This window comes from Malus domestica, chromosome 17 (genome assembly GCF_042453785.1).
Source record: "Malus domestica chromosome 17, GDT2T_hap1".
In the NCBI taxonomy this organism is placed as follows: domain Eukaryota; kingdom Viridiplantae; phylum Streptophyta; class Magnoliopsida; order Rosales; family Rosaceae; genus Malus; species Malus domestica.
Genome location: NC_091677.1, coordinates 6,231,544 through 6,257,155, shown reverse-complemented (window position 1 = coordinate 6,257,155; position 25,612 = coordinate 6,231,544). Strand labels below are relative to the sequence as shown.

The window sequence follows — 25,612 nt, the reverse complement described above, 5'->3', positions numbered from 1 at the left end:
CCTCTTATTTTTATTTGAATGGATCTGTCACTGAATTTTATCCTTTATTTTGAAGTTTCAACGTTGAAGTATTTAGATATCCCACGAGGATCAACTCCATTAGAATTTGGAATTAACATCAGTAAAGGAAGAAATTTTTTTATGTACCCAGAACACAAGTCGGTACATTATGTATCATAATACAAGTGGATATTGGATAAATATACATTTTTTGTGTCTTTCTCCTTATATTATGATACGTGATGAACCAATTTGTGTTCTGTATATACTGCAAAATCTAAACCCACAAAAAATCTTTGAATATTTCTGGATTTTTTTCAAATTGGACATGCACAAGACCTCTTGTGACATGTCGAATTTGAAATGGGTCGAAGTTAAGTTTGGCCTTTCCTAAGAATTGGAAATGGGTCGAAGCCCATCTCCTTTTCCACCTTAAAAAAATACAGACAAAACTCTGCAAGTCCAAGACTTCAAGCTCCATTACCTCGATTCATCTCTCTCCTCTCCGAAGATGGGGACCGCCAGTCGCCCCGGCAAGCGGTAGCCACACTCCCTTTACCTCTCATCCTCTCTCTCTCTCTCTCTCTCTCTCGCGCGCGCGCGCTCCGGTACGTAAAAAGGTAAAAACTTTTCATTAACTTCCCCACAAACCATAATCTTACAGTTTTACTGACTGGCCTGTGCTATGTTCTTCTCATTTCTCCGATCACCCTCCATCTAAATCATTGTTTCCTGTCGTTAATATTAACTAAAGATTCCAACTTTTGTCTTGCATTATTTGTTTTGGTTAGTTCCCAGAAAAGGAAATGCTTGAATTTGATATTGTATGAGCTTGGTTATCCTAGGGCGATGGATCGAAGCCTAACGCTCACGAATTAAGGCTGCTAGCTCGTTGGAAATACTTTACTAGATCAAGGTACCTTTTTTAACTACAATGTATAATTGAACTTTTGTATTGGCAATCCTTGAATTCAATGAGTTTTGTTTAATTTACTGTTCCGTTCGAAATTGGAAATGATGAACCCAGTTTCATTCCTTGAGAATATTAGGATGGCATTTGGCTCTTTCGCAGTAATGGCGACTTTTTTTATTGTTTTGTTTAATCCAGGTATTAAGGTTTGCTTAAAATTCAGTCCGCTTCAGTTATTAGTTTTTAGTATTGAGGGGTATGATTGATGGGAACAATCGAAACCTTTTCAAGAAACGCCCTAATATCCAGTTTAAAAGAAGAGGGGGTAACAACAACTACAAGAAAGGAAAGTGGAATGATTCAAGCAGTAAGCAACCTTCAGAGGATTATCAATTGCTCAACACTGTGTATCGTATTCTCTGCCCTTCTAAAAAGATCGGTGGTGTTATAGCTCTCCAACAAAAATTTCAAGCAAACCAAATAACCATGAAAATTTAGGTGAGGGAAATCAAATGGAGCCGCATTGTGCTACCCTGGATGCTCTGTTGAAAGTTCATGACAGGATAGTAGAGGAAGATCGTTTTGGTGGAGTTACATTTGATGATGACAACAAGAACAGTGTTGTTACCACAAGACTTCTAGTTCCAAACAATATGGTAGGTTGTCCTTCCTGCAGATCAGCTTCCAATTTGTGCTATGGAAACTGATGAATTGGTGCTGGTACTCTTTCAATTTTTGTGCTCCTTGCATGTTCATAGGAAATAATGTTCCAAAAGAAGATTTTATATGATGTAGATGGCATTAGACTTTTGATTGAGCTAATAGAGCAAATCTTATGACGTCGTATGAGCTCATCTGTTGATTAAAGTTAATTTTTTTCAAACTTATTTTTGTGTTAGAAATGATTTTTGTTGTTTTTAATTTAATATGTGTTCCCAGCTGTGTATGTTGGTACTGGGAAATTTATTGGTGCTCAAAATATATACCCTAAATATGTCTATGTATGCAAATGAAGGTCCAGTGGTCCATGTATGCAGTCACTTTGTGCCAGTGAAGTCTGCCGCTGGAAACTTGTGGGTGTATTGAGATTTTTCATGTCTTCTTTTTACATTTGTAAAAGCATATGATTTTGTAGCTTGGTTACCTTCAATCTTCAAACATGCTTATATGAAACTCCCATGAAAAGTTCTTTGTTATTTGTTTTTTGGTGCCTATAACTTCCAACAAAAGTGAGAGATATCTGCAAAACCAAATATGACAAAGAGGGCACTTTATGAAGTGTCTAATCTACTGCATCAGAATCCTAGGAAGGACAAGCCTCCTTCAATCTTTCCTATGCCTTTCTTTCACCTAGAAATCCAATGTTGTCTAATCGGGCTCCTTCCCACGCTATGTCGCCAATGCCACAGGAGGATATGAAAACCGTTCTGGATTTGCCCAAAGGTGGTTTTAATGGTTTTCCTCCTGGACATGGGGGTGAAGCTCTAGCTCTAGCTGAGTTTTCTTGAAAATTTTGTGTTCAGCTGGGACATTTGGTGGGATTATTGACAAGGGTGGTTTTAATGTAAAACAATTACAACTGGAAACAGGAGCCAAAATTCATGTTCAGGATGCATCAAAGGATTGAGAAGAAAGTGTAATTCCCGTCTCTGCTTTTGAGGTATGCCATCTTGTGATACACGGCCATTTCCTGTCTTTTAACTTCTTTTCATATTGGCTTAGAAGTGTTATTTGCACGGACAACGTACTGTGCACCAACTGTTTGCTGGTGCCTGTGGATCAAGAATATGCCAGCAGTGGATCACCTTGCTCATACTTTTTCAGGCTTTGTGGAATCCCAGATCACAAATAATTGTGACAATTCTTGAGCTTCAGAACAGAACAAGTGAATTCCGATAAAGGCATAATCACTACTAGGATTCTTGAACCATCAAATAAAGTTTGATGCCTCCTTGGACAAGGAGGTAAGTTATAAATGAGACGAGAAGGAGAACCCAGGCTGATAATCGTGTTTACTCGAAGGATGATAGGCCAACTTTTTGGTTTATCTTGGTTCGGAGGAGTATTAATTTGATTGCCTTCGTTTTGCAGTTAGTTTTATTTGATTTTTTTTCATGAGATTGACAACTTTTCTTCTTTTGTACTTATATTTTTTATGTAGAGTTTATTGTTTAACTGAAAGGTCACAAATTACTTGAGAGGTTAAATAAAATTGAACTTTCTAGATATGTGACACCATGAGCATCACTGTCGATATCTTGATTATTATCCCAATTCCCATCATATGATTATCAAGTTAAAAGTTATGCATGCTCAAAGCACTGTTTATGGCAGAACTGGTGAAAGGAGGCATTCTGTTGATGGCAAGAAATGGTTCTCATAAGGTGAAGCTTGCAGCAATGAGTAATTGGGTATCTCCAAATGAGATTCAACTGATATTTGCCATTTTGACCTCATATTTATTACAGAACACGGATGTCTTCCTTTATGTATGAGTATTAGATACATTATAAAATGTATTATGTGCACCTGGTTGCTTTTTAGATGGAATTCTAGGCAATTAAGATGATATATGACCTGCTTAGAAATAACAGTGCATGCAATGCACAGCTTATGTATGAAAATGCTCATACATTGAACCAGAATTCTTGTCAAGACGATAATAAAATAACAAAGTAAATCTAGATAAGTGGAAATGACATGTCTATGAATGATTGCTAAAAGTTCCTTGTCAACCAGAGATTTATCAGATTCCTCCAACTGCTTCTGGGTATGGAAGTATTTATACTTGCGTACAAAGTAATACTCATATTTTATCACTCTGATTTTTGTGCTTGTTTTATGTTGTTCCAGCTATCCAAGGGTCAACTATGCTATGGAGGGTAGGATCCCAACGAATGCAGTCGATTTTCCTGGAACAGTAGGGCGCAGCATTTCCACTATTAGAGAGGTATATTTTCAGAACCTTGTGAGAGTAGTAGGATAAGAGAAATTATAGTATACCAACGGATTTGACAAAGAAAATTATACATCTAGCCTTTTGAAATTGCTATTTAGGTTGACGTATCAAGAGCGCAGCTCCAAGACTCCCACGGTGGTGGCTCTGAGCATTCTGTTGAGATCGGTGGTTCTGATCATTTGAATGCAGCACAGAATACCCTTCGGGCATTCTTGGCTTCTGCAGATCAAAATGTGAGTTCTCTATCTGGTTCCTACCGCTATGTAAATGCTCCGCAAGTCTCCTACCACGAGATGAATCCTCAGCCCAGCGCCTACCAAATCAATCCTCAGCATGGCCCCTACAAACTCAATCCTCAGCACAGCCCATACCGAATCAATCCTTAGGACAGCCCATACCGAATCAATCCTCAGCATAGCCCTTATCAAGTCAAAGCTTCGTACAGTCCCTACCAAATAAATGCTCAGGAAAGCCCCTAACAATTGAGCTTTCAACAAGGATCATACCCAAACACGAATGCTCCTTAGGGCGCCGACCGCAGCAACCATAGTTTGCAACAAAGCGCCTACCATTACCGGGCTCTAATTTGGGAATCTACTATAATTTACTTTAGTCCTTGAGATTGAATCAATGGAAATTGTTCTTGATATTGTCCACCATTCATTATTTTGGTTATTCTGTTAAAAAACTCCGTTAAATGTCTCGGAGCTCTTGGTCGGAAGATTGGGCAATTTTCAAAGCTTCGTAACTCAATCTTTTCTTAACCAAATTCGACTCATAATATATCAAAATGAAGATAGAAAAGTGTAGAACAAGATTATACCTATTTGGAAGCCCAATGGTTGCCAGAGATGTTCGAAAAATAGTCTGAAAGGTGACTGGTCCTTGGGAAAACTGGGTAAATTCGTTGAAAACTAGGTAAACTTTAAACATTTATAACTTCATCAATACTCAATGAATTCGAGTGATTCAAAAATAAAAATCATATTTCTAAACGAGACGAAGAGAATGGTATCTTTCTTGACGGCTAATTTGCCATGGTTTGACTAGAAAACGGCTCGAAAGTGGCTAACTGGAGACTGGAGACTGAGACAGTCATTTTCGAGCCATTTTTCGTCCTAACCATGGCAATTTAGCCGTCAAGAAAGGTACCATTCTCTGTCTCGTCAAGAAGTATGATTTTCATTTTTGAATCACTTGATTTCATTAAGTATTGAAGAAGTTATGAACGTTTAAAGTTTACCCAGTTTTCGGCGAGTTTTCCGGTTGTCTTACGGACCAGTCACCTTTCAGGCTATTTTCCGATCATCTCCGGCAACCATTGGGCTTCCAAATAGGTATAATCTTGTTCTACACTTTCCTATCTTCATTTTGATATATTATGGGTCGAATTTAGTTAAGAAACGATTGAGTTACGAAGCTTTAAAAATTGCCTAAACTTTTAGCCAAGAGCTCCGGGACACTTAACGGAGTTTTTAACGGAAGGACAAAAATAATAGATGGTGGACAATCTCAGAGACTATTTCTATTGATTTTCAATATCGAGGACCAAAGTGATGTGTTATGCAAATCTCAGGGATCATTTTGGCTAAAAAGCCTAATTTATATTATGCTTCTAGATAACTGTTGGTGTTATTAGCAAACCAACAGGGTAATTAGCAAACAAATTGTTAAATTTCATTGAGTTTCTTGGTGACTCAAGAAACACTTTCTGTTATGTGCACCAGGGAATTGTAAACATCTTTACTAACAGGAATGTATTAGAGCTTCCAATGTACGGATTTTCTGTTCGGACGGTGATCGATTGTTCATGAATTTTCCTTTCTTCCATTCTTTACTCTCTTTTACCATTTCTTCTCCGTCCTGAAAAGATATCTTCTAAACCAACAAGAAAAAATTACTGGTAATTGCAAAGCAACTACATTCGTTTGGGGGATCCAGTCTCTGAAAAAATCCGCTAACAATAACAAAATGCAATGAAATCACACTTTTTCTTGGCCCGCAAGCCACACTGATGGGCTTAAACATCCATTTGAAGCTAAAATCGAGTCAATGAAAAAACCACTTCCCAAACTATTGTTCATAATCTCATAATTTCACTGTTGCTTTTTTACAGTAAAAAATCATATACAAGCCTATTTCTAGATTTCAGACTCAAACCCAACCTGAATTAGCAGACATGTACCATTTTTCGTTGCAACGAAATGTACTTCTCCAAACATTTTGGACCATGCCAACTGAATGAGGAAGAAGCATGGCTCATGTTTCTCTCTTATGAAATGGATGAGAGATATATGATGGTGATAGTGAAGGAAATAAAATGTTGAAAGATTTATGGTTTCTTCTATACTATAATTCGCAAGAAAAACTTGAATAGAGGTATCTAGTCACGTCATCTGTCTCTCATAAAAACATAAAATTTTATGTATTTTGATTTCGTCCAAATACACGCTTATTTCTCTTAATATAAAAATTATCCTAATCAGACAGCCATCTAGAAATTCAGGAGCTTGCATATCCAAATGCTACCACCAGTGCATAATTACATGCCAAATTGTCAAAGCATGTCGGCAAGTCCCATCAAGTGAGGCAACTTTCAACATCCATTACTACTGCATTACAAACATGGGTGTGTAGCACTTGTTCCAATCTAGGGTTTGACCTTTTGATAATGAGTGGTCTTCTATCTGGTACCAGAAAAAAGTACAAACTTCCATTGCTAGCTGGAATTATAAGAGAGATTTTTAATTCCACACGTGCATAGGTAATCAAGTACCCAATTAGATAACCCTAGTACCTCAAAAGCCCCACGATAAGAAGTAGAAAAGAGAGTTTGCACAAGATGGTACAATTTTTCAGCCTCGGTAAGGTCAAGTGCTTCTTCAACTTGGCCACTTAGTATAGGAATTTGTGCCTTGTGGTGAGCCCTGTTGAGAAGTTTTTGGTGTTTGCCTTGTCACCTTCATCCATTCCCATGAAATCCCATCATAGAACACTTTTTTTTCATGTTATCCATATATGTTTAATTGGCCTCGTAGAATCATCGATATCTACGAACACTAACATGACCACCGTCATCACCATCATATATTGATTGAACGAACAAATGAGAGATTTAGTGTTCATCCATCATGAGATCTAAATTGTCTTTTCTCAAACCCATGGGCAAAGTTTCTCCTTATCCGGTAGAATTTATGGTCTCATTTAGTAGGTGGGACTAGAAAGAACATGAACATTTGAAATGAACTAATTATCAGGTTTCATGTTTGATGAACTTAACAACGGTGATTAGTTAAACTTGACAACTATCCAACATATTCCATCTCCAAAAGTGGTAATTCTATAGGACGGAACTAAGATGATCAATTCTAATAGGGTGCGTTTGGTACGCGGACGGGACGGAACGGAACGGGACGGGACGGGACGGAACGGGACGGGACGGGACGGAACGAAGGTGTAATTTTTGAAAAAGACATGGGGTATATTTGTCTTAAAATGGTAAAACATTGTGTTCCACAGACGTGGAACAAACCCGTTCCAGGGGGAGAGGTGGAACGCAAAAACACCCAAAATCTGTCCCGTGGAACAACCCGTTCCACCCATTTTTAGCGCACCAAACGCGGGACGGAACGTCTCGTTCTGTTCCGTCCCGTCCCGTCCCACGTACCAAACGCACCCATACTGTCTAGTCTCAGCTATGGCTGATTTTTGGATAGATCAAATTAAAAACAAAGTTTTCATTTTCCATTCCAAATAGTTTCGAATAATTTATTACCAATTTGGAATGAGAAACTTTTAAAACATATTTTGGAATTCTTACATTTTACAAGTTTTTGGATATTCTTGAACTTTTTGTATATACAATTTAATGTTCTTTCTTAGTAATTGGTATATATTAGTGCATCTAATTAAAAAAAATTTAGTACCCTAGTATGTCTATGATTGTAGCATAGATACATATAAGACAAAATAAAATAGTACAAGTGTATCATTAAATATAAAAAAATAGATTTTTATAACAAATGGTTTCTAAAATTGACCCAACTCCTCATTTGAAGTGGTAAAGTTAGGTTCGAGCAAGAAAAATCAAAGACATGTGAAAATTCTTCAACGGATGTATATATAATTTTGTGTCACATGGGCACACTAATATATATATTTTTTTTACAGAAACCTAACATAAGGACCACATTGATTTGTGATAGTTAATTTCAAAGACATTGATCGATTTTGAAATTGTGGGAAATGAGGAGTTGAGGTAATTTCATAGACTATTTGTGATCAAATATGAGAACATGTCCAAAACTGACAATGAACGTGATAAAATATAAAAGAAAAATTCCTTAAAAGATACATAATTTTAGCAAATCACTATCAAATATTGGAACATTTCGAAAAAAAATTGTCATAACAAGTTTGGCAAAATAAAAAAAAATTGGTTCAGCCAGAATTTTAAAATGATGGAAATTGAAATAACGAGATTTTATTTCCTAGAATTTATGAATTTTCTCTTTTGGTTAACCTAAGAGAATAATATAATTGAATACGAAATTTGTTATTTTTAAACTCTTAATCATAAAAATTAGGAAATGACACATATTTACATGGAATTTAAACTTGGGAATTGGAGGTCCTAAATTTCAATTTTTTTTGGTACATGTTAGTAGAAATTTCGACTTTAATTCAAATTTCAAATTTATTTTTCTCATATAAACATAGTGTACATGTATGCAATTTTTTTTCGAAAATTTAGAATTCAGAATAGAACTTTTAATGGTAGAATAATAGTTTCCAATTCAACTTCCACCCCATTACAAGTTGATGTTTTCTTTGTTTCACCATCATTTATAATTTATCTGAACAATATGGTCTCATCATTTCATGGCATAAGACCATTGACGAACATGCGAATCCTACTATATATGCCGTCAGTCAATCAAACTTTTGTTTTAGCATGAATCATGACTATGAAGCCTGCAAGCCTAGGAATAAAAAGGGAACATCATGCACAGTATTCCATTCACGCAAGTGGTCCGACAACTTTTGTGCATATTGCATACTCGCTTAGTATGTGTACGTTGCGAGACAAATCTCCATCTCGAACATTCATTTTATAAGATAGGGTTCTCATGTTAATCAATTTCAGCACTGTATATATCTCTGTCTCTTAAGAGCAGGGATGGCTAAATATCTATTGGTTATGGATAACCACAGTTATTCCCCTATTTAAATTTGAAAGTTACGGTTATGGGTAACCGTTTAGATAAATAAACAGTTATGGGTATAATCATTTACCCGTGAAATTTAAATGGACGGTTATGGGTATTACCCTCGGTTATAAACGGGTATCCATTTAACCGTTTATTTTAATATAAGTAAAACTTAAAAAAAAAAAAGTTTCTAGCTAAGTTTAGTATCCCGAGACATATTTGGTTATAAAGGGCCATATAATATATATATATATATATATATATATATATATGCCTCACTTGAGAGAAAAATATAGTTGATAGAACGGATCAATGTTTAACATATGTGATTGAATATGCTAAAGCATTAGAATGTTCGACATTTTTGTTTTGGAGTCTTTTGAAGCTTTGGCCAATTCAAGATAATGATTACCATGAGATTTTAGAAATATGTTATTGTCGGCTAATGCGTACATATATATATATATATATATATATATATATATATAAAATTGGCCTCGAGTTTTCAATAAATATTTGACCCAAAAATTAGAAATCAATTAAATGGCTTGGATCGATGAACATATGTTTCTAAATAACAATCCAAACATTTATCAAATAAGCTTATTAGCAGACTGATTCATACTTACATATACATATATATATGTATATGTATATGTATACAAGAATATTAATTAACCTATAACCATGCATGATTCTTGTAATAGATTGATTGTCAAATAATTGGGAGACATCACATATATTCATAAATGATATTGCCGTTAATACAAAAATACATGTTAAATGTACTTATAACGGTATTTAATTGTTTGAAAAAAATTATGACAAATTTCTTTTTAATTTTCAAGTTGTTAAAAAAATAGGTAGACAGGTAATAAAAAAAGGGGGGGGGGTTAAAAACGGGTAAACGGGTACGCGGTTATGGTTAAATGGGTATGCGATTATGGGTAAATGAGTATGCGGTATGTGTATGGTTAACCGTTTATAAACGGTTATGGGTATGAGTATACCCGTTTATGTAAATACCCAACGGGTAAACGATTATGCGGGTAAAAGCTTAAACGGTTATAGGTAAATAACAGTGGTTACCCGCCCGCCATAACCGTTGCCCATCCCTACTTAAGAGTGCTTGGGCTCACTATTGCTGGCAAGTATATAGTTAGGGTTTTGACTTTTTATTGACGTATGTACCATGAAAATTGTTGCATACGATAAATGTATAGCGTTTCACTTCACTCGCAACAATTTGGCTCTATCATGTGATTAACTATATGTTGTGAGAGTTTTTTTTCTTCTCTTTTATAAATTATTGTTACGTGCATAAGATCAACATTGTATGCAAGAATTTCTCTTGTCGGGTTATAGATAATTATTTGTCCTAGTGCTATGCTTGGGGATCACAATTGACGTGTTTCTAAATTCATATGGGTGCCCTTAGAATACTGCTAGCCCATCCAAAAATTAAGGAAAAAACAACTGTTTGCAGCGGTTCACTTGGACATGGGTGTTGCTGGGTGGCGCAATTTTTCAGGTAGTTTCCACACAAATTCAAACGGTGATCTGAAATTTTTAGGTAGTTTTCAAAATATCCCCTATATATGAGTGCATTTTTTATCACCCTTAAATGGTGGTATTGATTAGTGTTAGGATTTTGATTTAGGTTTACACAAAATTTAAAATTTAAACTCATTCACTAGTGAGCATTACCACTTTTAACTACCACTTAAAAGTGGTGAGAAAAAAATATTCTCATATATAATACTCTGAAAGTCGATGAGTCATATACCTCACACTTAGATAACCAGATATGGCTTGCTTGTGTATTAAAAAAGAGTGGTGCTATTCACACATCTATTTATACCTTTCACACATCTATTTATACCTTTCACACACACCCTTATTAATTTCTTTCTTTGATCTTCTTCAGTTCATTTGATCTCACGGTCAGAAATTGAAAAAGGTGCATGAGAGATAAATAGAATGTGTGGATAACACTACCCTATAAAATATGTCAACCATTGCAAAAGTCTACCCAAAACATTCCCAAGTCCTAAGATGATCTTGACCTTTTCAAAAACAAAATCTTGCTAATGCAGCAGATTCGTCGGTGAGATTTGGGTTGGATCTTCTCTTGCATTCCAGTCAAACAAGATAATTAATTAGTAAGCATTTAGGTTTTACATTGTTCAAAATTATGGAACATGATTGGCATCATTATCTTTTGATTTAGGTTTAAATCGCTCGATATTTCAACGTTGGTCAATGATATAGAATTGAAAAATTGAAAGGTGAACAGTTAAGGTTGATCTCTAGAAGCTGACTAATGTCATGACTTATGAGGTGGCTCGCCTTTCATATAATCGTCATATGTATCTAATTCGATGGATTACCTTACCTAGACGGACTTGCTGTAAAAGATCCCATAATTCTTTTTACGTAGTTAATAGGTATCTTTATCCTTGAGATGGAGACTCCAAATGATAGATTTGTCTTTAGAAATCCTACCAATTTTAATCAATGGGGAAAGCGGGAAATGTAAAGTTCGCCTACCGTCTCTGAATTGGAGGAAAAGCTTGGCTAGAAGCTTGAACTAGAACTCTGACCTAGGAAAAAAAAATAGCTAGAACCAAACTACAAACTATTTTCGAAAGGGGCATTTAGATTTGGGTACGTAAATCAACGTTATTAGGTTAATATTATCTTATCTACCACTTTTATTTCTTTTATACTCATTTTATTTTTTAAATATTGGAGATTTAAATTAAAATACACTTAATATCTTGTAACAAAAACCAATATATAACACAAATCCATCTGCTTAACATACAACCCTAACTCGAGTAACAAATATATGAATGTATATTATACATATAAGAAAGATATGAAACCTAACTAAAAGGTAGAAAAACATAATATACCTACAAGCAGACACATTAATATGTGATATAGGTTATTATTAAAAAAATTGTAATATAGGTAGATAAATACAACTAACTTGTGATAGAAGTTGATTATAAACATTAAAAATGAAATCTATAAATGGGGTTTAAAGCTGGAGGAAGAACAAAAATAAAAAGAAATAATTAAAGAGATAATTAGTTTAAAAATTAACTTTTATAATAAATCTTATCATAAAAAAGATAATTATGGAGAATAAAATAAGGGAACTATTATTAGCACTCTAAAAATCTCATTAGACATTCCTTGCAAGTGTATTTTTCTTTCTAATTAAAGAAAGTATGGAATGCAAAATGAGATTTTTGAAGTGCTAATAACATTCTCTAAAATAATTAAATTTAAGGACGTGGACTTATTTTAATAAAGTAGACTATTCCTACTATTTGCTAAAAAAATTAGACTTATGTCAAGTTTCCCCTTTTAGGAAATGCTCTATAATCTAATCTATCATTACTATTGCTCAAACTGAGATGAATACCATTTAAAGCATTTCCAAAAGATGTTCTAAAACAACTTAAATTCTATTTTAGTGAGCTAAATTTAAAAAAAAAGATTACATCTTCAAAAAACTTAGTAAAAGAGTCTTTATTATAACAAAATGAATAGTCACTCTTTAAATTTATAGAGAAACTATTCATTAGCTAAATATTAAAAAAATAATAAAACACAAGAGTGGACCCATGAGCAAAAGAGAAAAGAAAGAAAGAGAATATAGTTTTAGAAAATGAGTGGGTTGAGTTTGAATTGTTAAAATAAAATATTCAAAATTTATAAAATAAAGAGTGTTCTTAGTGATAAAAAATTAAACTGAGTAGCTAAAATAATTTTTTTAATGCTATGCATTGTGACAACCAGTCCCTAATTTTAAGTTTTATAAAATTTAAAATAGTGATTTTACGAAAAATGCCCTTAGAGGCAAGGATGTTTGACTTTCGTTGACCGTTCGAAGTCACAATTAATGTTTCCGAATTGATTTTGAAGTTACGAACTCATAGGCGAAAGCCATTTGCGAGTCCAGATTATAACTGTATAGTTACGGACATTTGAAATCGTTTCACTAAATTAAAGATTTAAGGGAATATAAAATCCCACATTGTGGGAAAAAGGCCATTCAGGCTAAAGGGAAGGAACCAATCAGTTAAATGGTGGAGGACCAATCAGAATTTAGGGGGGAGTGAGCAACCAATCAGAGAGAAGGAAGAAAAAAAAAAGAAAAAAAAAAGAAAGGAAGCTTTCCTTCCCGACGACCCGTACACCTGCACACCCCACTCAACCAATTCCGGCGACTTTCGCCATTTTCCCCGTCGAACCGCCATCATCCAACACCTGCAATCTCTTCCACAACCTCCCCTCTACCATCTCCACCCAAATTCGAAGGTTTTTAGGTCCAAAATCGTGTAGAACCTTACCGGAGCATCGGAGGTGCTCGACGGTGATTCTTCCGATCCGGCGAGTTTCACCACCCACCACTACCCTTAATCAACTCCTCTTGGACCCAGGAACAAGACCCAACCAGTGATAGGGCCGTTGGAACACCAGAGAAGTCGAATCGACGAATACCCATTCTAGGGTTTCCAACTGGTTCGCGACGATTTGATGCTTTTTCCGGCCAAATTGGATTTGACTGCAGGTATAAAACTTGCTTTACTCATTGAGATCTTCATTTCTGTGAAATTTGAGAATTTTTAGAAATAGTTGATTTTTCCGACGAGTCGGGACGGTCGGGTGGCATGTAGGCCAAGGCACCCCTTGGCCTTCCTAAGCTAATTTTGATACCCCAATTCCATAGGTGAAGTCTGATTGATGAAATCTCATCGTTTGAACATAGTTTTGATAGAGACCGCTACTTGATCCTTATATGAATTAAAGATTCAACCGTTATTAGATTGTCACCAAACTTTAATACATTATAGTATGTAATATTTGAGGATATTAGAAACTTACGAAATGGGAATCCAACGTACGGATCTTCCCGAATTGGATTTGTAAGTTCGTAAAATAAAACGTTGACCGCCACTTGAATTTACAATTGACGGAGATCCAACCGTTGGATCATAATGAAACTTTAGTATGTTATTCTAGAAGCATAATGTGGATTTAGGAAGTTACGGATCGAAAATCTAATATTCTGATCTTCCGGATCAAGGTACGTTGGGTTGTGGACCCTACCATTGACCTTGACCGACGATTGACTTTTCGTCAATGAGTTCCAAATTATTTGAGAACGTCCTTGGGAATGTGTTTGGAATGTGTTTTATGTAAGTTACGTGTTCTATCGATAATAATTTTGAGACGTGATTTGATAATTGTTCTAGGCGCCGATCGTTCGAGACGTTTTAATATTCATGCTAGGGAGTTATATACACTTTATAGTTTCCATAAATGTTTTTAAATGGTTTTATGCATTTTATGCCATGATTTATATATTTTAAAAATGCTATATTATGATTGGATTTTATGCATCATCATGGCATATTCATATGCATTTTACCTGCTTATAATTGTTGTGAATGGTTTGAAAGGCTAAGGTATCAAAGGACGCGCATGTAAGTCCAGGTAAGGCTATGTGGTGAATTGAAATGGTTGAATCACTATGGCATGCTTTTGCATTTAGAATGCTTATCATTGCTACATCCCGGTGTTAGTGCTCCCATCCTGAGCCAGGGCACAGTCCTTCACATGATGTTCACCTCCCGCACCTCACGCTCACCTTGAATCCAAGTTTGGTGCCAGCCCTGTCGTACAGGTCACGTCACATTAGGTGACTCCGACTTGTAGGTGACTAGCGATTTATCGCCAGCCTTCACGTGATCGTAGCACTAGAGCGTACATATTTACATTCAATTTTGTCGTACATGTCACATTAGGTGACTCCGACTCGTGTGTTAGCATATGACTGATGAGCGATAGGTGCAGTCGTACATGTCACATTATGTGACTCAGACTGTCATGCTAGTATAGATTTCAGCACTTGATCATATCTATATTGCTGTTGAGCTTTTCTGTTGTGGCATATTTTTGGACTTACTTTTGGCATGCATTTGATTTTCATACTTATAGGTAGTATGATATTTTGGAAACTATACAGGTTTTACAGCGAGTGATTATAACGTTTTCAAAGGTTTTTATTAAAACTTTATTTTCAGGCACACTCACCCTTGTTTTTTCACACCTCCAGGTTTAGAAGTAGTGATTGCGTGTCAACGAGGATTATTGGCAAATCTTGGTGTAGACGATTACCATCGATGATATAATTCTCACCCTATTTTACTGTACTGTACTTATGCTCTGTCATCATGTATGAAATAGGTTCATTCCCGCTCACCAGCGTACTCTTATATTTAGACACTTTTAGGTTTAAATTTATTCATATTTTCCACATCACTACATTTTATGGATTCGTCACCTTCCAGGTGTCGGCCAGCACAACTCAATTCAGAGTTTTAGTGGACATCTCAGGTTAGGATGTGTCAATGTACTTGCTAGTTTAATAAAATTTAGAAATTTTCTTAGATGCCCAACTAACTTAATCATTTTTGTCCAATACAATAGTGATATTCCATTCACTTTAAGTAGTACGTCTGGGCCATTTTCAAATTTTGGTTAGGGTACCATGCACTAGAAATACAAAACTCAACACAGGAAAAGAAAATCCCCAAACTAAAATGCTCATATCTAAGTTCAATTATAACTTTTGATACGCAACGAAGAAAATGATAAGTTTTTGGTCCTACCACTTTTGAGCCCAAACGAGAGAATTTATGTATGAGAATTTGAGTATTGCCCTTTGGAGATGGCTTTTAGCTCACCATAAATTTGGTGAACTGAGCTTTAACATTGCAATTATATAAAAGTCACAGCGTGAAATATTCAAATAGAAAATAAGTACGTTAATCAAAATTTAATTAATCATCTAATCGTTAACAATTATATCATTTGGTTCATAAAATTTAATTTAAAACTTGTCTACCTAGCATTACCCTAATTAATTAGGCTAAAATAATGTATTATATGATATGACAAGTGATTCATACAACTAATATCTAATGAGACAAACTCATTATTTAAATGACATGTTTTAGTTGTCACATCAGGTAGCATACTAATGTAGTACAAAGATATAGTTTTCTTAATGTTTTTTAAACAAAATGTCAGGTACATAATAATTTTTAAATTGAGAAGCACTACTTCATTATAAAATAAAAAATTCATTAATTATCATGTAATTGAGTAGTTATGCATAATATGCGAGGCCAGGAGAGTTGTGGTAGGGAAGAAGGAGGTGGTGGTGGGAGTGGAGGTGATATTAATGGTGGCGCATATAATTTGACATCTAATGCCTTTGTTTATATATTCTTTAATCATTAGCAAAACCTTAATCACCTGTATTAAAAGAGACATCAACCCTATAATCTAGTTTTGACTCTGTCTAGAAGTCACAAAGCTCGTATTAATTTATGGAAGGGACCCCAGTTTGGTCGTATCATGACACTACTTTATATGAGGGAGGGAGAGAAGAAAATCACTAGTTTTGAGCCACCCAGACCCACTCGTGCAAGGGGAAAAGTAGAGAAGAAAAAGGTTTATAATCATTGTATATCATCGGATAATCTCTTCTATATTTTATGTGTGTGCGTGCTCCCAGAAATTTTGATGTACATATACATGAGGATTATTTAATTACGGGGATAATATACAATATTGTATAAGGTTCGTCTTTAATTGTCCTAAATCATACATTTTGATAACTAATTAAGCGAGGGACACGCGTGCTAGGAAACTAGTTTTAAGTAAGAATAGAACTCAACTATTTCAAATGTATTAGTGTAATTACTCAATATAGTCTTGTTAATATTAAAATAAAACAATTTACAAGACGAAACCTCTTTTACCGAAAATATAGTTTTGATCTCACAACAATCAACTAGTTTTGATAATTCTTGACCTATTCGTACGCATTTGTCTATTTGTTTGAACTGCATTCGGAAGATGGCTTTTTATGCCCCTCAGATATATCGAGAAGGAAATGTGGTTGCGGACAATTTTGTTAACATGAGCTTGTCTTCTCCAACTTTGTATGGCTTGATTTTGTGCTGGTTCGTGCTGCTTTGTTTTCAGGCTATATTGACTTTCCTGGCTTTCGCTTCTTAAATTAATGTTCATCTTTGCATGCAAGTTTCTTACTTTCTTGTTATTTTTTTCTTAACCTTGTGATGTTGCTTGTTCTATTTTGTAGGTTTAGACCTTTAGGTTTAGCTTTAGAGGGTTTTGGTTTCATATATATCCCTCTCTTTCTCATTGTATTACGAGGGATTAGGTTTATGTCTTCCCTGACTAGGTCTACCATTTTTTTCAATATCAAAAAAATTCTACTCATACCGTCGAGGATTCTTTAAAAAAAATAAAAAATAAATTTATTCATAGTTGAAGCATTGAACACGAGGTCGCCACCAACTAATTAAAAAAGGCAATGCTATTCACTGCATCATATTTGATTAAAACCCTTGCGCATCTCATTCTCATGTTAATATGAGCAAGTATTTGAACGCTGGATCCTATTCACATGATAGGACTGCAGACTAATTTAGTTGAATTATTTTGTAAAATGTTTAGCTGGAAGTGGCCTTGTCAACTTCCCAAAACTTGAATATGACCTAGCTGCTTATCTTTTTCTATCATCCGCTACTTTCACTTCAACATTGTCAGAAGTTTCTCAATCACATGGATAAAAGAATGCAGACCATCTATTCTTCTTAATCTTGTCCAGCTTGAATAGATGAAGATGTGATTTAATACTTATTTTGAGAAATAATATTATGTATGTATTAAAATTTATATGGTGATGACACTCGTATTTTAGCTCTACGTATCACTGTCGGATAAAAAAGAAGAATTTCTGATTTTAATTAGTTTATTAATCCTTCTGACACTAATATATAAGGAAAACTAATGAAAAGGGCTTGAAAACTTTGAGTTTTAATGATAAGGACAAAATAAAGGGTAAAGTGAATTGTACCAAGATTGACTTTTTAGTGTAAAAATGTGGTTTTTCGTTAAAGTGAACAGTATCAGGTGCTTTTCGTTAAAATTCCCATATATATATTAGGGGTTTAAAGAACCTTTGCCAAATATGTGGAACAAAAAGGCTGAGTACGTAGTTGTAGTTGACACAATACCTAGCGCGCGGTATCTCTATACTGGATCAAGATCCTCTCCTGAGCAAAGGGTGAGGATCCTCCTAATCAAGCTCATTGGACCGTTGAAAATTTATCCAATGGCTACAAACATGGGCCTTCTAAAAGTTATAATAATTGTAGCCGTTGGATAAAATTTTAACGGCCCAATGAGCTTGATCAGAAGGATCCTCACCATTTGCTCATGAGAGGATCCTGGTCCATCCCTCTATACTGAGCTCACCCTCCAATCATCCCCGTTCTTGGGATCTGTTGACCCTAAAAACTACCAAACCTACGTGGCGCGCAGACTGAATAATTAGTAAGCTAACTACGTCATTCGGTTGTATGTGGGGCGTTATACTAGTCGGCCGAGGAGTAAAATTTGTAGATGTTGCGTTGGGTGCGTGGCTGACTTCTTGATCTTGCGATTGTGGCCAAGGAAGGAACATGCCTCGGCCTTCAGGTTCTAGAGCTTGAAGACAAAGTTACTAGTTCTACGAAGTTCACAAATCGTCGGTGCCGGATTCGGTCACTGTGATTATATTCATAAGAGTATAAGGACGCCGAATCAACACCAGAGTATAAGGACACAAGTATTTAAAACAAATATACGTCTTGATAGTGAAAGTGGTTCGGCCGTCAGTATGCCGAACTCTAAATCCTACTTGCGAATAAACAACTCGGCGTTCAATGTGCCGAGTATAATAACTTGTAACACCTCGCTTTGCCGAGAAGGCTAACGAGATGACCTATGCCGATAAGGATTCAAAAATCCGTCTCGACCGAGACTTTGATAGGTAACCAGTCGGCCATGTCACAGTGCTGTTTATCCAAACTGAAGATGCTCCACGGTCGGCTGATTCTATGGCAATAGTGCTGTTTATCCAAACTGAAGATGTTCGTCGGTTGCCTTCACAGTGCTGTTTATCCAAACTGAAGATGCGTCGGCGAAAAGAGGAAAACAAAAATCTCAAGGTTGTTGAGAGGTTTCGCGTAGAGCGAGAGAATGCGCAGGGCAATTTGTATGTTGAATTGGAGAGGCTTGTTTCGATGTCTTCCCTCCCTATTTATAGCAATCAACCTGTATTGAATCCCAACACTCCCGGATTAGAACTCATTATCATGATCCAACTTTATCTCGGCCAATCCTATTCCCACTAGGACTTTGAACATAACTCGTTGTCAGACCGTATTCAATCTCAGCATCATGATCCCTTCAAAACTCCTTCTCATAACAGGATTCGTCCACATTCCCAATTCCCGATAGGATATGGCCAACTTTGATCGCGCGGCCCATGGGCTGAATATCTCCCAATGACACCTGTACACGACTTCTGGGCCGAGAAAGAATTTGAACTCGGCCTATCCAACACTAGACCGAGAAATATCTAAACTCGGTCCAAAACAATATTTTTGGGCCCAAACAATATTTTTGGGCCCAAACAGGGTCTTATGATTTAAACCTAGTCAACGAGATTACTTTTTTATTTAACCGAGCATCTATCTGATTTAATTTAAATCCTAATTTTACATTTATTTATTATTTGTATGACTTGTTCGCCTTTCCTAGTTATGTCTTTCTTTTCCAAATATGAAATTTTAATTTGAATCATACACAAAACTTTTAAACAAATAAATTAGCAACTGCGATGGACTATATAATTATTTAACTATGAGAATGATATCTACACAATTATTTAACATCTTTATCTACCTATACAAAAAAAAAAAAAAAAAAACATGAGACAGTTGTGAATATTAAAAGTTACCCATATTGAGATGGTATGGGCACATTGTAAGGGAGTAATTGCATAACTATTGTGTTAGTGATATTTTCAACTTTGTTGTAAGAAGATGTCTAAAATTTGAATCTCTTATCCTCAAAACTAAGACAATCGAGTGACTTGAAATGAGCACTTGAATAAAAGTGAAACTGCTAAACCTTAGGTTTTCAAAGAATAAGTGTATCATTAAAAAAAATTGAGAAAGCTATTTTGTTAGAAAATTATTCTTGTGGAAAAGGAATTCAGGTAAAGTCTAATTGATTTATGGATCGAATACAATGGTTCAAAACCTTTCGAGATTGGGGTGGAGAGCTTCGCTGTTTCTTAATGAAGTCGTATTAAAAAGTGTGGCATTGGAATTTTTCGAATGCAGTGTATTAGACAGTGACAGAGAAGAGAAATAAATAAATGGTAGTTGAAAGCAAAACAATGAGAAAAAAAATTTAGTGGGATGCGCAGAGAATCGGAGATTGGTGCAAGGAGATGATGGGGTAGCTGCCAAAGCACTCTTCATTTATATGAAGCCTCTAAAAGGAAGGTCCTGACCCTACCCCCGGGGGGCGGGGGGCGGCGTCAAATACAAGTTGGATTATTTTAATTAATCTTGAAAGATAAGCACTTTGTTAAATCAATCTGATAGAATAAAAGGAATCAATTTATCATTCGATATAAGTTATATGGGCCATCAAAGCTAAAGAAGAGACTATGGGTGGGTACTTAAAACTGAAAACCGAAACCGAAACACGAACCAAATTAGACCGTATCGAACGGTTCAGTTAGGAAACGATTTGGTTTCGGTTTTGGCTTTTGAAAACCTCATCGTAAATATTAATAAGCATTTAATTAAATGTCCATATTAAATGTCATGTTTTAATTGGTTGTTTGTTAGAGTCCATACATTTATTATGAACTCAACAACACTAGAATATTATCATTCATCACTTTCTTTCTCTTCTATATAATATCATCACTCATCAGTAAGGGTGGGCACTTGAATGCATTGTTCTACACTGGATATGTGATCAATGGGTGAATGTTCCACACAAAGGATGTTGAGAAATCAAAATTGCAAAGGAAATAATGCATAGCTTCTTCATAGAATTGAGGGTGCAACCGTGCAAGTCTATTTGCTGGACAATTATAATGTATATCTGTCATGAGTCCATGACATTGGATCATTAATACATGTTATCTACTGCACATAGTATGCATGTAAAGTTGCAAACCGTTCCTTCATTTCTTCTTCCCAAGCCTTAAATTTTTGTGTGGCAATTGGTACCTAGCTAGTTAATAAGGTTGATTTGTGAGGACTTTTTACTGGTTTTTAATGAGGGGTTAGTTTCATTTTATATATGGATTTATGACATTTTGTAGCGGTTCAATTAGCTACTGCTTAAGTTTAATTTGTACCCTGTAGGAGCACTCTCTAAGATGTCTAGATTGGGAAATGCTTTATAATATATTCTAATCTTTCATTTCAAGTTCTGATTTATGATCTTACTAGAAACTACTTTTCTTCTAGATAAGTTTTCTTAAAAATAGTTCTTTGTTGATTGCATTCATGTAAAGCTTGAGATAACGAGCGTTTCGTATTTTAAATTGTATATTTTTTCTTAAAAATTGAACCAAAACCGTTTGAAACCGTACCAAACCAAACCAAACAGTTTGGTTTTGGCTTCAAAACTGCACCAAACCAAACCGCAAAAAATTTCGGTTTCACTCAAAATCGCACCGAACCGAACTGTGCCCACCTCTAGAAGAGACCCAATTTAACTCATCAATCGCTTTGTGTGTGTTTCGATTGCAAGTTTTGACCTTTAAATAACTCTAGTATTGTAAATATGCACTTACATTGAAAATAAGCGTGAATGTAGTAAATTAACAATTTGATAATATAACATATATTCATCAAAGACGGCTTAATAAGACAACATATCATCAATATTAGGCTAAAAGTGACAATAATTATTGTGATTCATTTTTATTGACATTTACTCTTTTGTTAATCCGCTCAAACCCCACGCCAATCCCATTCTCTTCCCTATCTATAACCCAAGAAACAAAAATTACAAGGATAGAGTTGGCTAAAATTCCGTCTCAAGTTCCCTAGCTCCTCAAATGATAAACATATCATGCACACTAATCCCAAAATCAGTATGCTAATTTGGAGGGTCTATGGGGGTCAAGCATACTTGAACACCATACTTAGGTTTGATGGTGAGGACAATAACCGGAGCGTGACGATAATTAGGTGAAATAGTAAAGCTAAATCGCGAGATTAACATCGCTAATATGATCTTAGCTTCCATCATAGCGAAAGATTGACCAATACAATTTCTTGGACCGGTAGCAAACGGAATGAACCTCCCGGGTGTGAAGGACTTAGAAGCAAATCTTTCAGGGTTGAACTCATTTGCATCTTTACCCCATAACTCTTCACTGTGGTGAATAGCCAGCACTGGAATCCATATTGATAGCCCCTTTGGAATATGTAAGTCACCGAGTTTGATGTCCTCAAAAGCCATTCGAGGTAGAACAGTTGCTGGTGGATACAGCCTCAGTGATTCATTTATTACCATATTTAACTGCAACAAATCAAACAAAAATAATAATATATGTGACCAATAAGCTCAGACTAAAACTTTAGGAACATGGATCAGAAAAAACATATTAATTAAAGATATAATTAAAGGCATGACCTAGCTAGCTTGGCAAGGCTTATTAAAATTTTTATGATTACTAGACATGCAAGGCACTGCCGCTGCCAAGCCTTTTGACTAATTTGACTGCCATTATCAGCTAAATCTCCTTTTAAAAAACTTCAATTTGGTGTTATGGTTTTTTTATAATTAGCCTTTTCATAATTAAGTAGAACCACAAAACTAAGATGGTGTGCCATGAACTATGGATAGGAGTAGATTATGGGTCCTCTCTTAGAATGAAAAGCCTAAAGCAAGGGCTAGCTAGCTTCACTTTTGAGGCTTCTTTTAAAGTACCTCTTGCAGGTAGAAATGCAGTAAATTGTTTATACTACTAACTTAATTGGGAATTAGTTTAGACACTTTATTTAATCGTTTGCATTCAAAATTGAATATTCTATCAGAAAGTGTAGTAATTAAATTGAAAAATTGTTAAAACTGTAGTCACTTAATTTAATACAAGCGAGTAAAATCCAAACTTAAGTTTACAGGTAGGTGTGGAGTTTTAGCCTTTAGGCTCATGCCAAAAAATCTATATTTGTTTAAGAATTTTGGAAGCATTGCTTAGTGGCTATAATATCTTGTCCCTTCTCACTACCTTAACTTTTTAGTAATTTCATGGCCTAAATACCACCATACCAAACCACCAAAACAACTAAAAGCTAACAATAATTAGAAAGCTATAAAGCAAGCTTGCATACCAAAGTGAGCTTAGAAAGTTGATCAACAGATGGAGTTCCACCATTGCATACTTGCTTCACCTCAGCCCTAACCTTTTCTTGCCAAGAGGGATTGCTGGCTAATAACATGACAGTCCAACTGAGTAAAAGAGCAGTTGTTTCATGTCCTGCAAAGAAGAATGTCTTGCATTCATCCATGATTTGCTGCAAGTTTAAGGTGAAACCATTCTCTCTTTTTTTCTGCATCTCATTGAGCAACATCCCCAGCAAATCATTTCCATAAGAACTACTCCGACCGATCTCAACGCAGTCCTTTCGGCTCTGGATTATCTCCATCAGCAGCTTCTCCACCTCCATTTTCAGAGATTTTATTTCTCTGTTGTATTTACTTGGGAAAAACCTGAAATCCAATTAAAAACTTCTGAATATGAAAGAAATTAGTTTGACCTACAAAAATAATTAGTACATATGTCATGGGTTTGAAGCCGATCAACAACTAACTCTTGAAAGTGATTGACAATTGACCAAGAACAAACTATAATAACTATTTATTGAAACAAACCAAATCAAATAAAATAAAAAAGACAAAAAAGAGAAGCTTATTGGAAAAACATGGAATCTGCCAAAGAAATTAAGAATAAGAAAACGCGACCACGTAAAAGAAATCTAATGGCTCTTTTTATTATTTATAAAACATAAATGAATTCAAATAAATATCCTCCCAAAAATGCACCTCAAATCCTTTTGTGTACTACTCACCGACTTCCGGGAAGGCACAAGTGCCTGCTTGCTTCGGCGCATAGTTGCTGCAGAACAGTGAGCAGTCGAAATATCTGCTTCCCCTTCTCGTAGCTGCTATCGAACTCGGTCCTCGAAATTATGTCGGCTGTGAGCCTTGTCATGTATTCTCCAATCTCAAACTCCTTTCTCCCTGAAATCTCTATCTCATTTTTCAGCGATAGGAGCATCTCTTTAGTGCATTCCACCATGTACCCCGCATAGCTCTAATCAAAATCGCAATTTTTAATTCATCACAATAATTCCAGTTAGGAAATTGTTATTAACACTGTAAAATAGTCTTTATGCACTTTCATATTCCTTTTTATTTATTTTTTTTGCCAGAGAGAATTCAATAATGACATTTTTGGAATGTTAATAACAGATACCATACATAACGGAAACATTAAGAATCATCATATTCATACCTTGAGTCTATCTCCTGTGAATGCCGGTGCAATGATATGGCGCTGATGGTACCAATCTTCGCCATTGGCCATCAGTAATCCGCGGCCGATGAAATGTTTGGAGCCTTGCTGTTGAAGCCATGACTTGCCGGAGATGGTGCTGTACTTGGACAAAAGCTCCTTGATCAATTCAGTCTCCGACAAGCACATCCGGGGTTCGATTCCATTCCAATATATGAATCTTTTTCCTAAAACCCAACTCAAATATCAGAAAAAGACACAAAAAATTATATAGTGATCGATGTGGTGATCAAATTGAAAGAATTTACGAACCATATTGTTTGGACCATGCGACATAATGGGGCAGGAGCCGGCCGACGATGTCGTGGTTGATCGTGTGCATGTCGTGAGAGGTCGATTTGGCGACAAGGGTGGCCATGTCCAAGATGTTGCCGTTGAGAGGGCGGGGTTTAGGGCCACGCACTCCTTGCTTTTCCATGATTTTCTTGATGCGTCTTGGGGTTAGGAAGTAGCATGAGAGAGTATCGTAAGCAACTCTTAGTAATAAGCTAAGAAATATGACCAGCAGAGTTGTTAGGAGCACCGCAGCCATGGTGGTGATCAAATAAAACTAGAAGAAGAAAAACAGAGGATTTTTTATCTTGCAAATTTCTGGCGTCTCACACTTAAATAAGAGAGATTGTGTGTGTAATGTGAAGTAGCGACCACCCCAATTTATATTGGCCAAGAGGAAGGCTTGTCAGCAATTAAAATTTTATTTTTGTCAAAGTCGGCAATTTTAAATTAGGACATATGTATAGTGCAACCCTTAACGTTTTAGAATTTATATAACCGATTTCATTTAATAAAATAAGGGTGTAATCAAACTAGGATTTGAGAGGAAAATCCTAATTGAGTCAATTAGGATTTTAATAGAAAATTTTAAATCCATGCAAATCTAGGTGTAATAAATTGATATTTATAAAATCAATCCAAATCTAGGTGTAATAAATTAATATTTTAATAGATATTTATAAAATTAAAGATTTTGT

The 25,612-nt window shown here is 35.5% G+C and overlaps 2 protein-coding genes across 17 annotated transcripts; one reads left to right on the top strand and one right to left on the bottom strand.

The window, feature by feature from the left end:
• The first annotated feature begins 463 nt into the window (after positions 1–463).
• Positions 464–4,528, top strand: LOC103404716 (uncharacterized). Of its 16 annotated transcripts, XR_011577918.1 has the most exons (7): positions 480–620; positions 846–916; positions 1,109–1,566; positions 2,500–2,570; positions 3,245–3,321; positions 3,764–3,860; positions 3,968–4,528. XR_011577918.1 is itself a non-coding variant. In XM_070816941.1 (5 exons), the coding sequence occupies exons 3-5, from the start codon at positions 3,281–3,283 to the stop codon at positions 4,253–4,255; spliced, it is 399 nt and encodes a 132-aa protein (XP_070673042.1). In that variant the 5' UTR covers positions 465–620; positions 846–916; positions 1,109–3,280; the 3' UTR covers positions 4,256–4,528. The 16 variants fall into 16 exon arrangements, 7 of the variants coding, with proteins under 7 accessions (XP_070673042.1, XP_070673045.1, XP_070673041.1 ...); XR_011577917.1 differs by lacking the exon at positions 3,245–3,321 and having other exon boundaries at positions 464–620; positions 792–916; XR_011577923.1 differs by lacking the exon at positions 3,245–3,321 and having other exon boundaries at positions 485–608.
• A 17,425-nt stretch (positions 4,529–21,953) lies between these two features.
• Positions 21,954–25,256, bottom strand: LOC103404713 (cytokinin hydroxylase-like). Its single transcript, XM_008343660.4, has 5 exons — positions 24,894–25,256; positions 24,582–24,808; positions 24,136–24,380; positions 23,398–23,776; positions 21,954–22,582 (listed from the first exon to the last, which is right to left on the bottom strand). The coding sequence occupies exons 1-5, from the start codon at positions 25,171–25,173 to the stop codon at positions 22,157–22,159; spliced, it is 1,557 nt and encodes a 518-aa protein (XP_008341882.1). The 5' UTR covers positions 25,174–25,256; the 3' UTR covers positions 21,954–22,156.
• Between the last annotated feature and the right edge of the window lie 356 nt (positions 25,257–25,612).

What these genes read in the sequence shown, in the direction of transcription:
- LOC103404716 (XM_070816940.1), top strand. Translation starts at nt 2,855, where the DNA reads ATGCCTCCTTGGACAAGGAG. An exon ending in ATGCCTCCTTGGACAAGGAG is followed by an intron (nt 2,875 to 3,763) that starts GTAAGTTATAAA and finishes ATGTTGTTCCAG; the next exon opens with CTATCCAAGGGTCAACTATG. An exon ending in GCATTTCCACTATTAGAGAG is followed by an intron (nt 3,861 to 3,967) that starts GTATATTTTCAG and finishes ATTGCTATTTAG; the next exon opens with GTTGACGTATCAAGAGCGCA.
- LOC103404713 (XM_008343660.4), bottom strand. Translation starts at nt 25,173, where the DNA reads ATGGCTGCGGTGCTCCTAACAACTCTGCTGGTCATATTTCTTAGCTTA. An exon ending in CGCATGGTCCAAACAATATG is followed by an intron (nt 24,809 to 24,893) that starts GTTCGTAAATTC and finishes GTTGGGTTTTAG; the next exon opens with GAAAAAGATTCATATATTGG. An exon ending in TCACAGGAGATAGACTCAAG is followed by an intron (nt 24,381 to 24,581) that starts GTATGAATATGA and finishes GATTTTGATTAG; the next exon opens with AGCTATGCGGGGTACATGGT.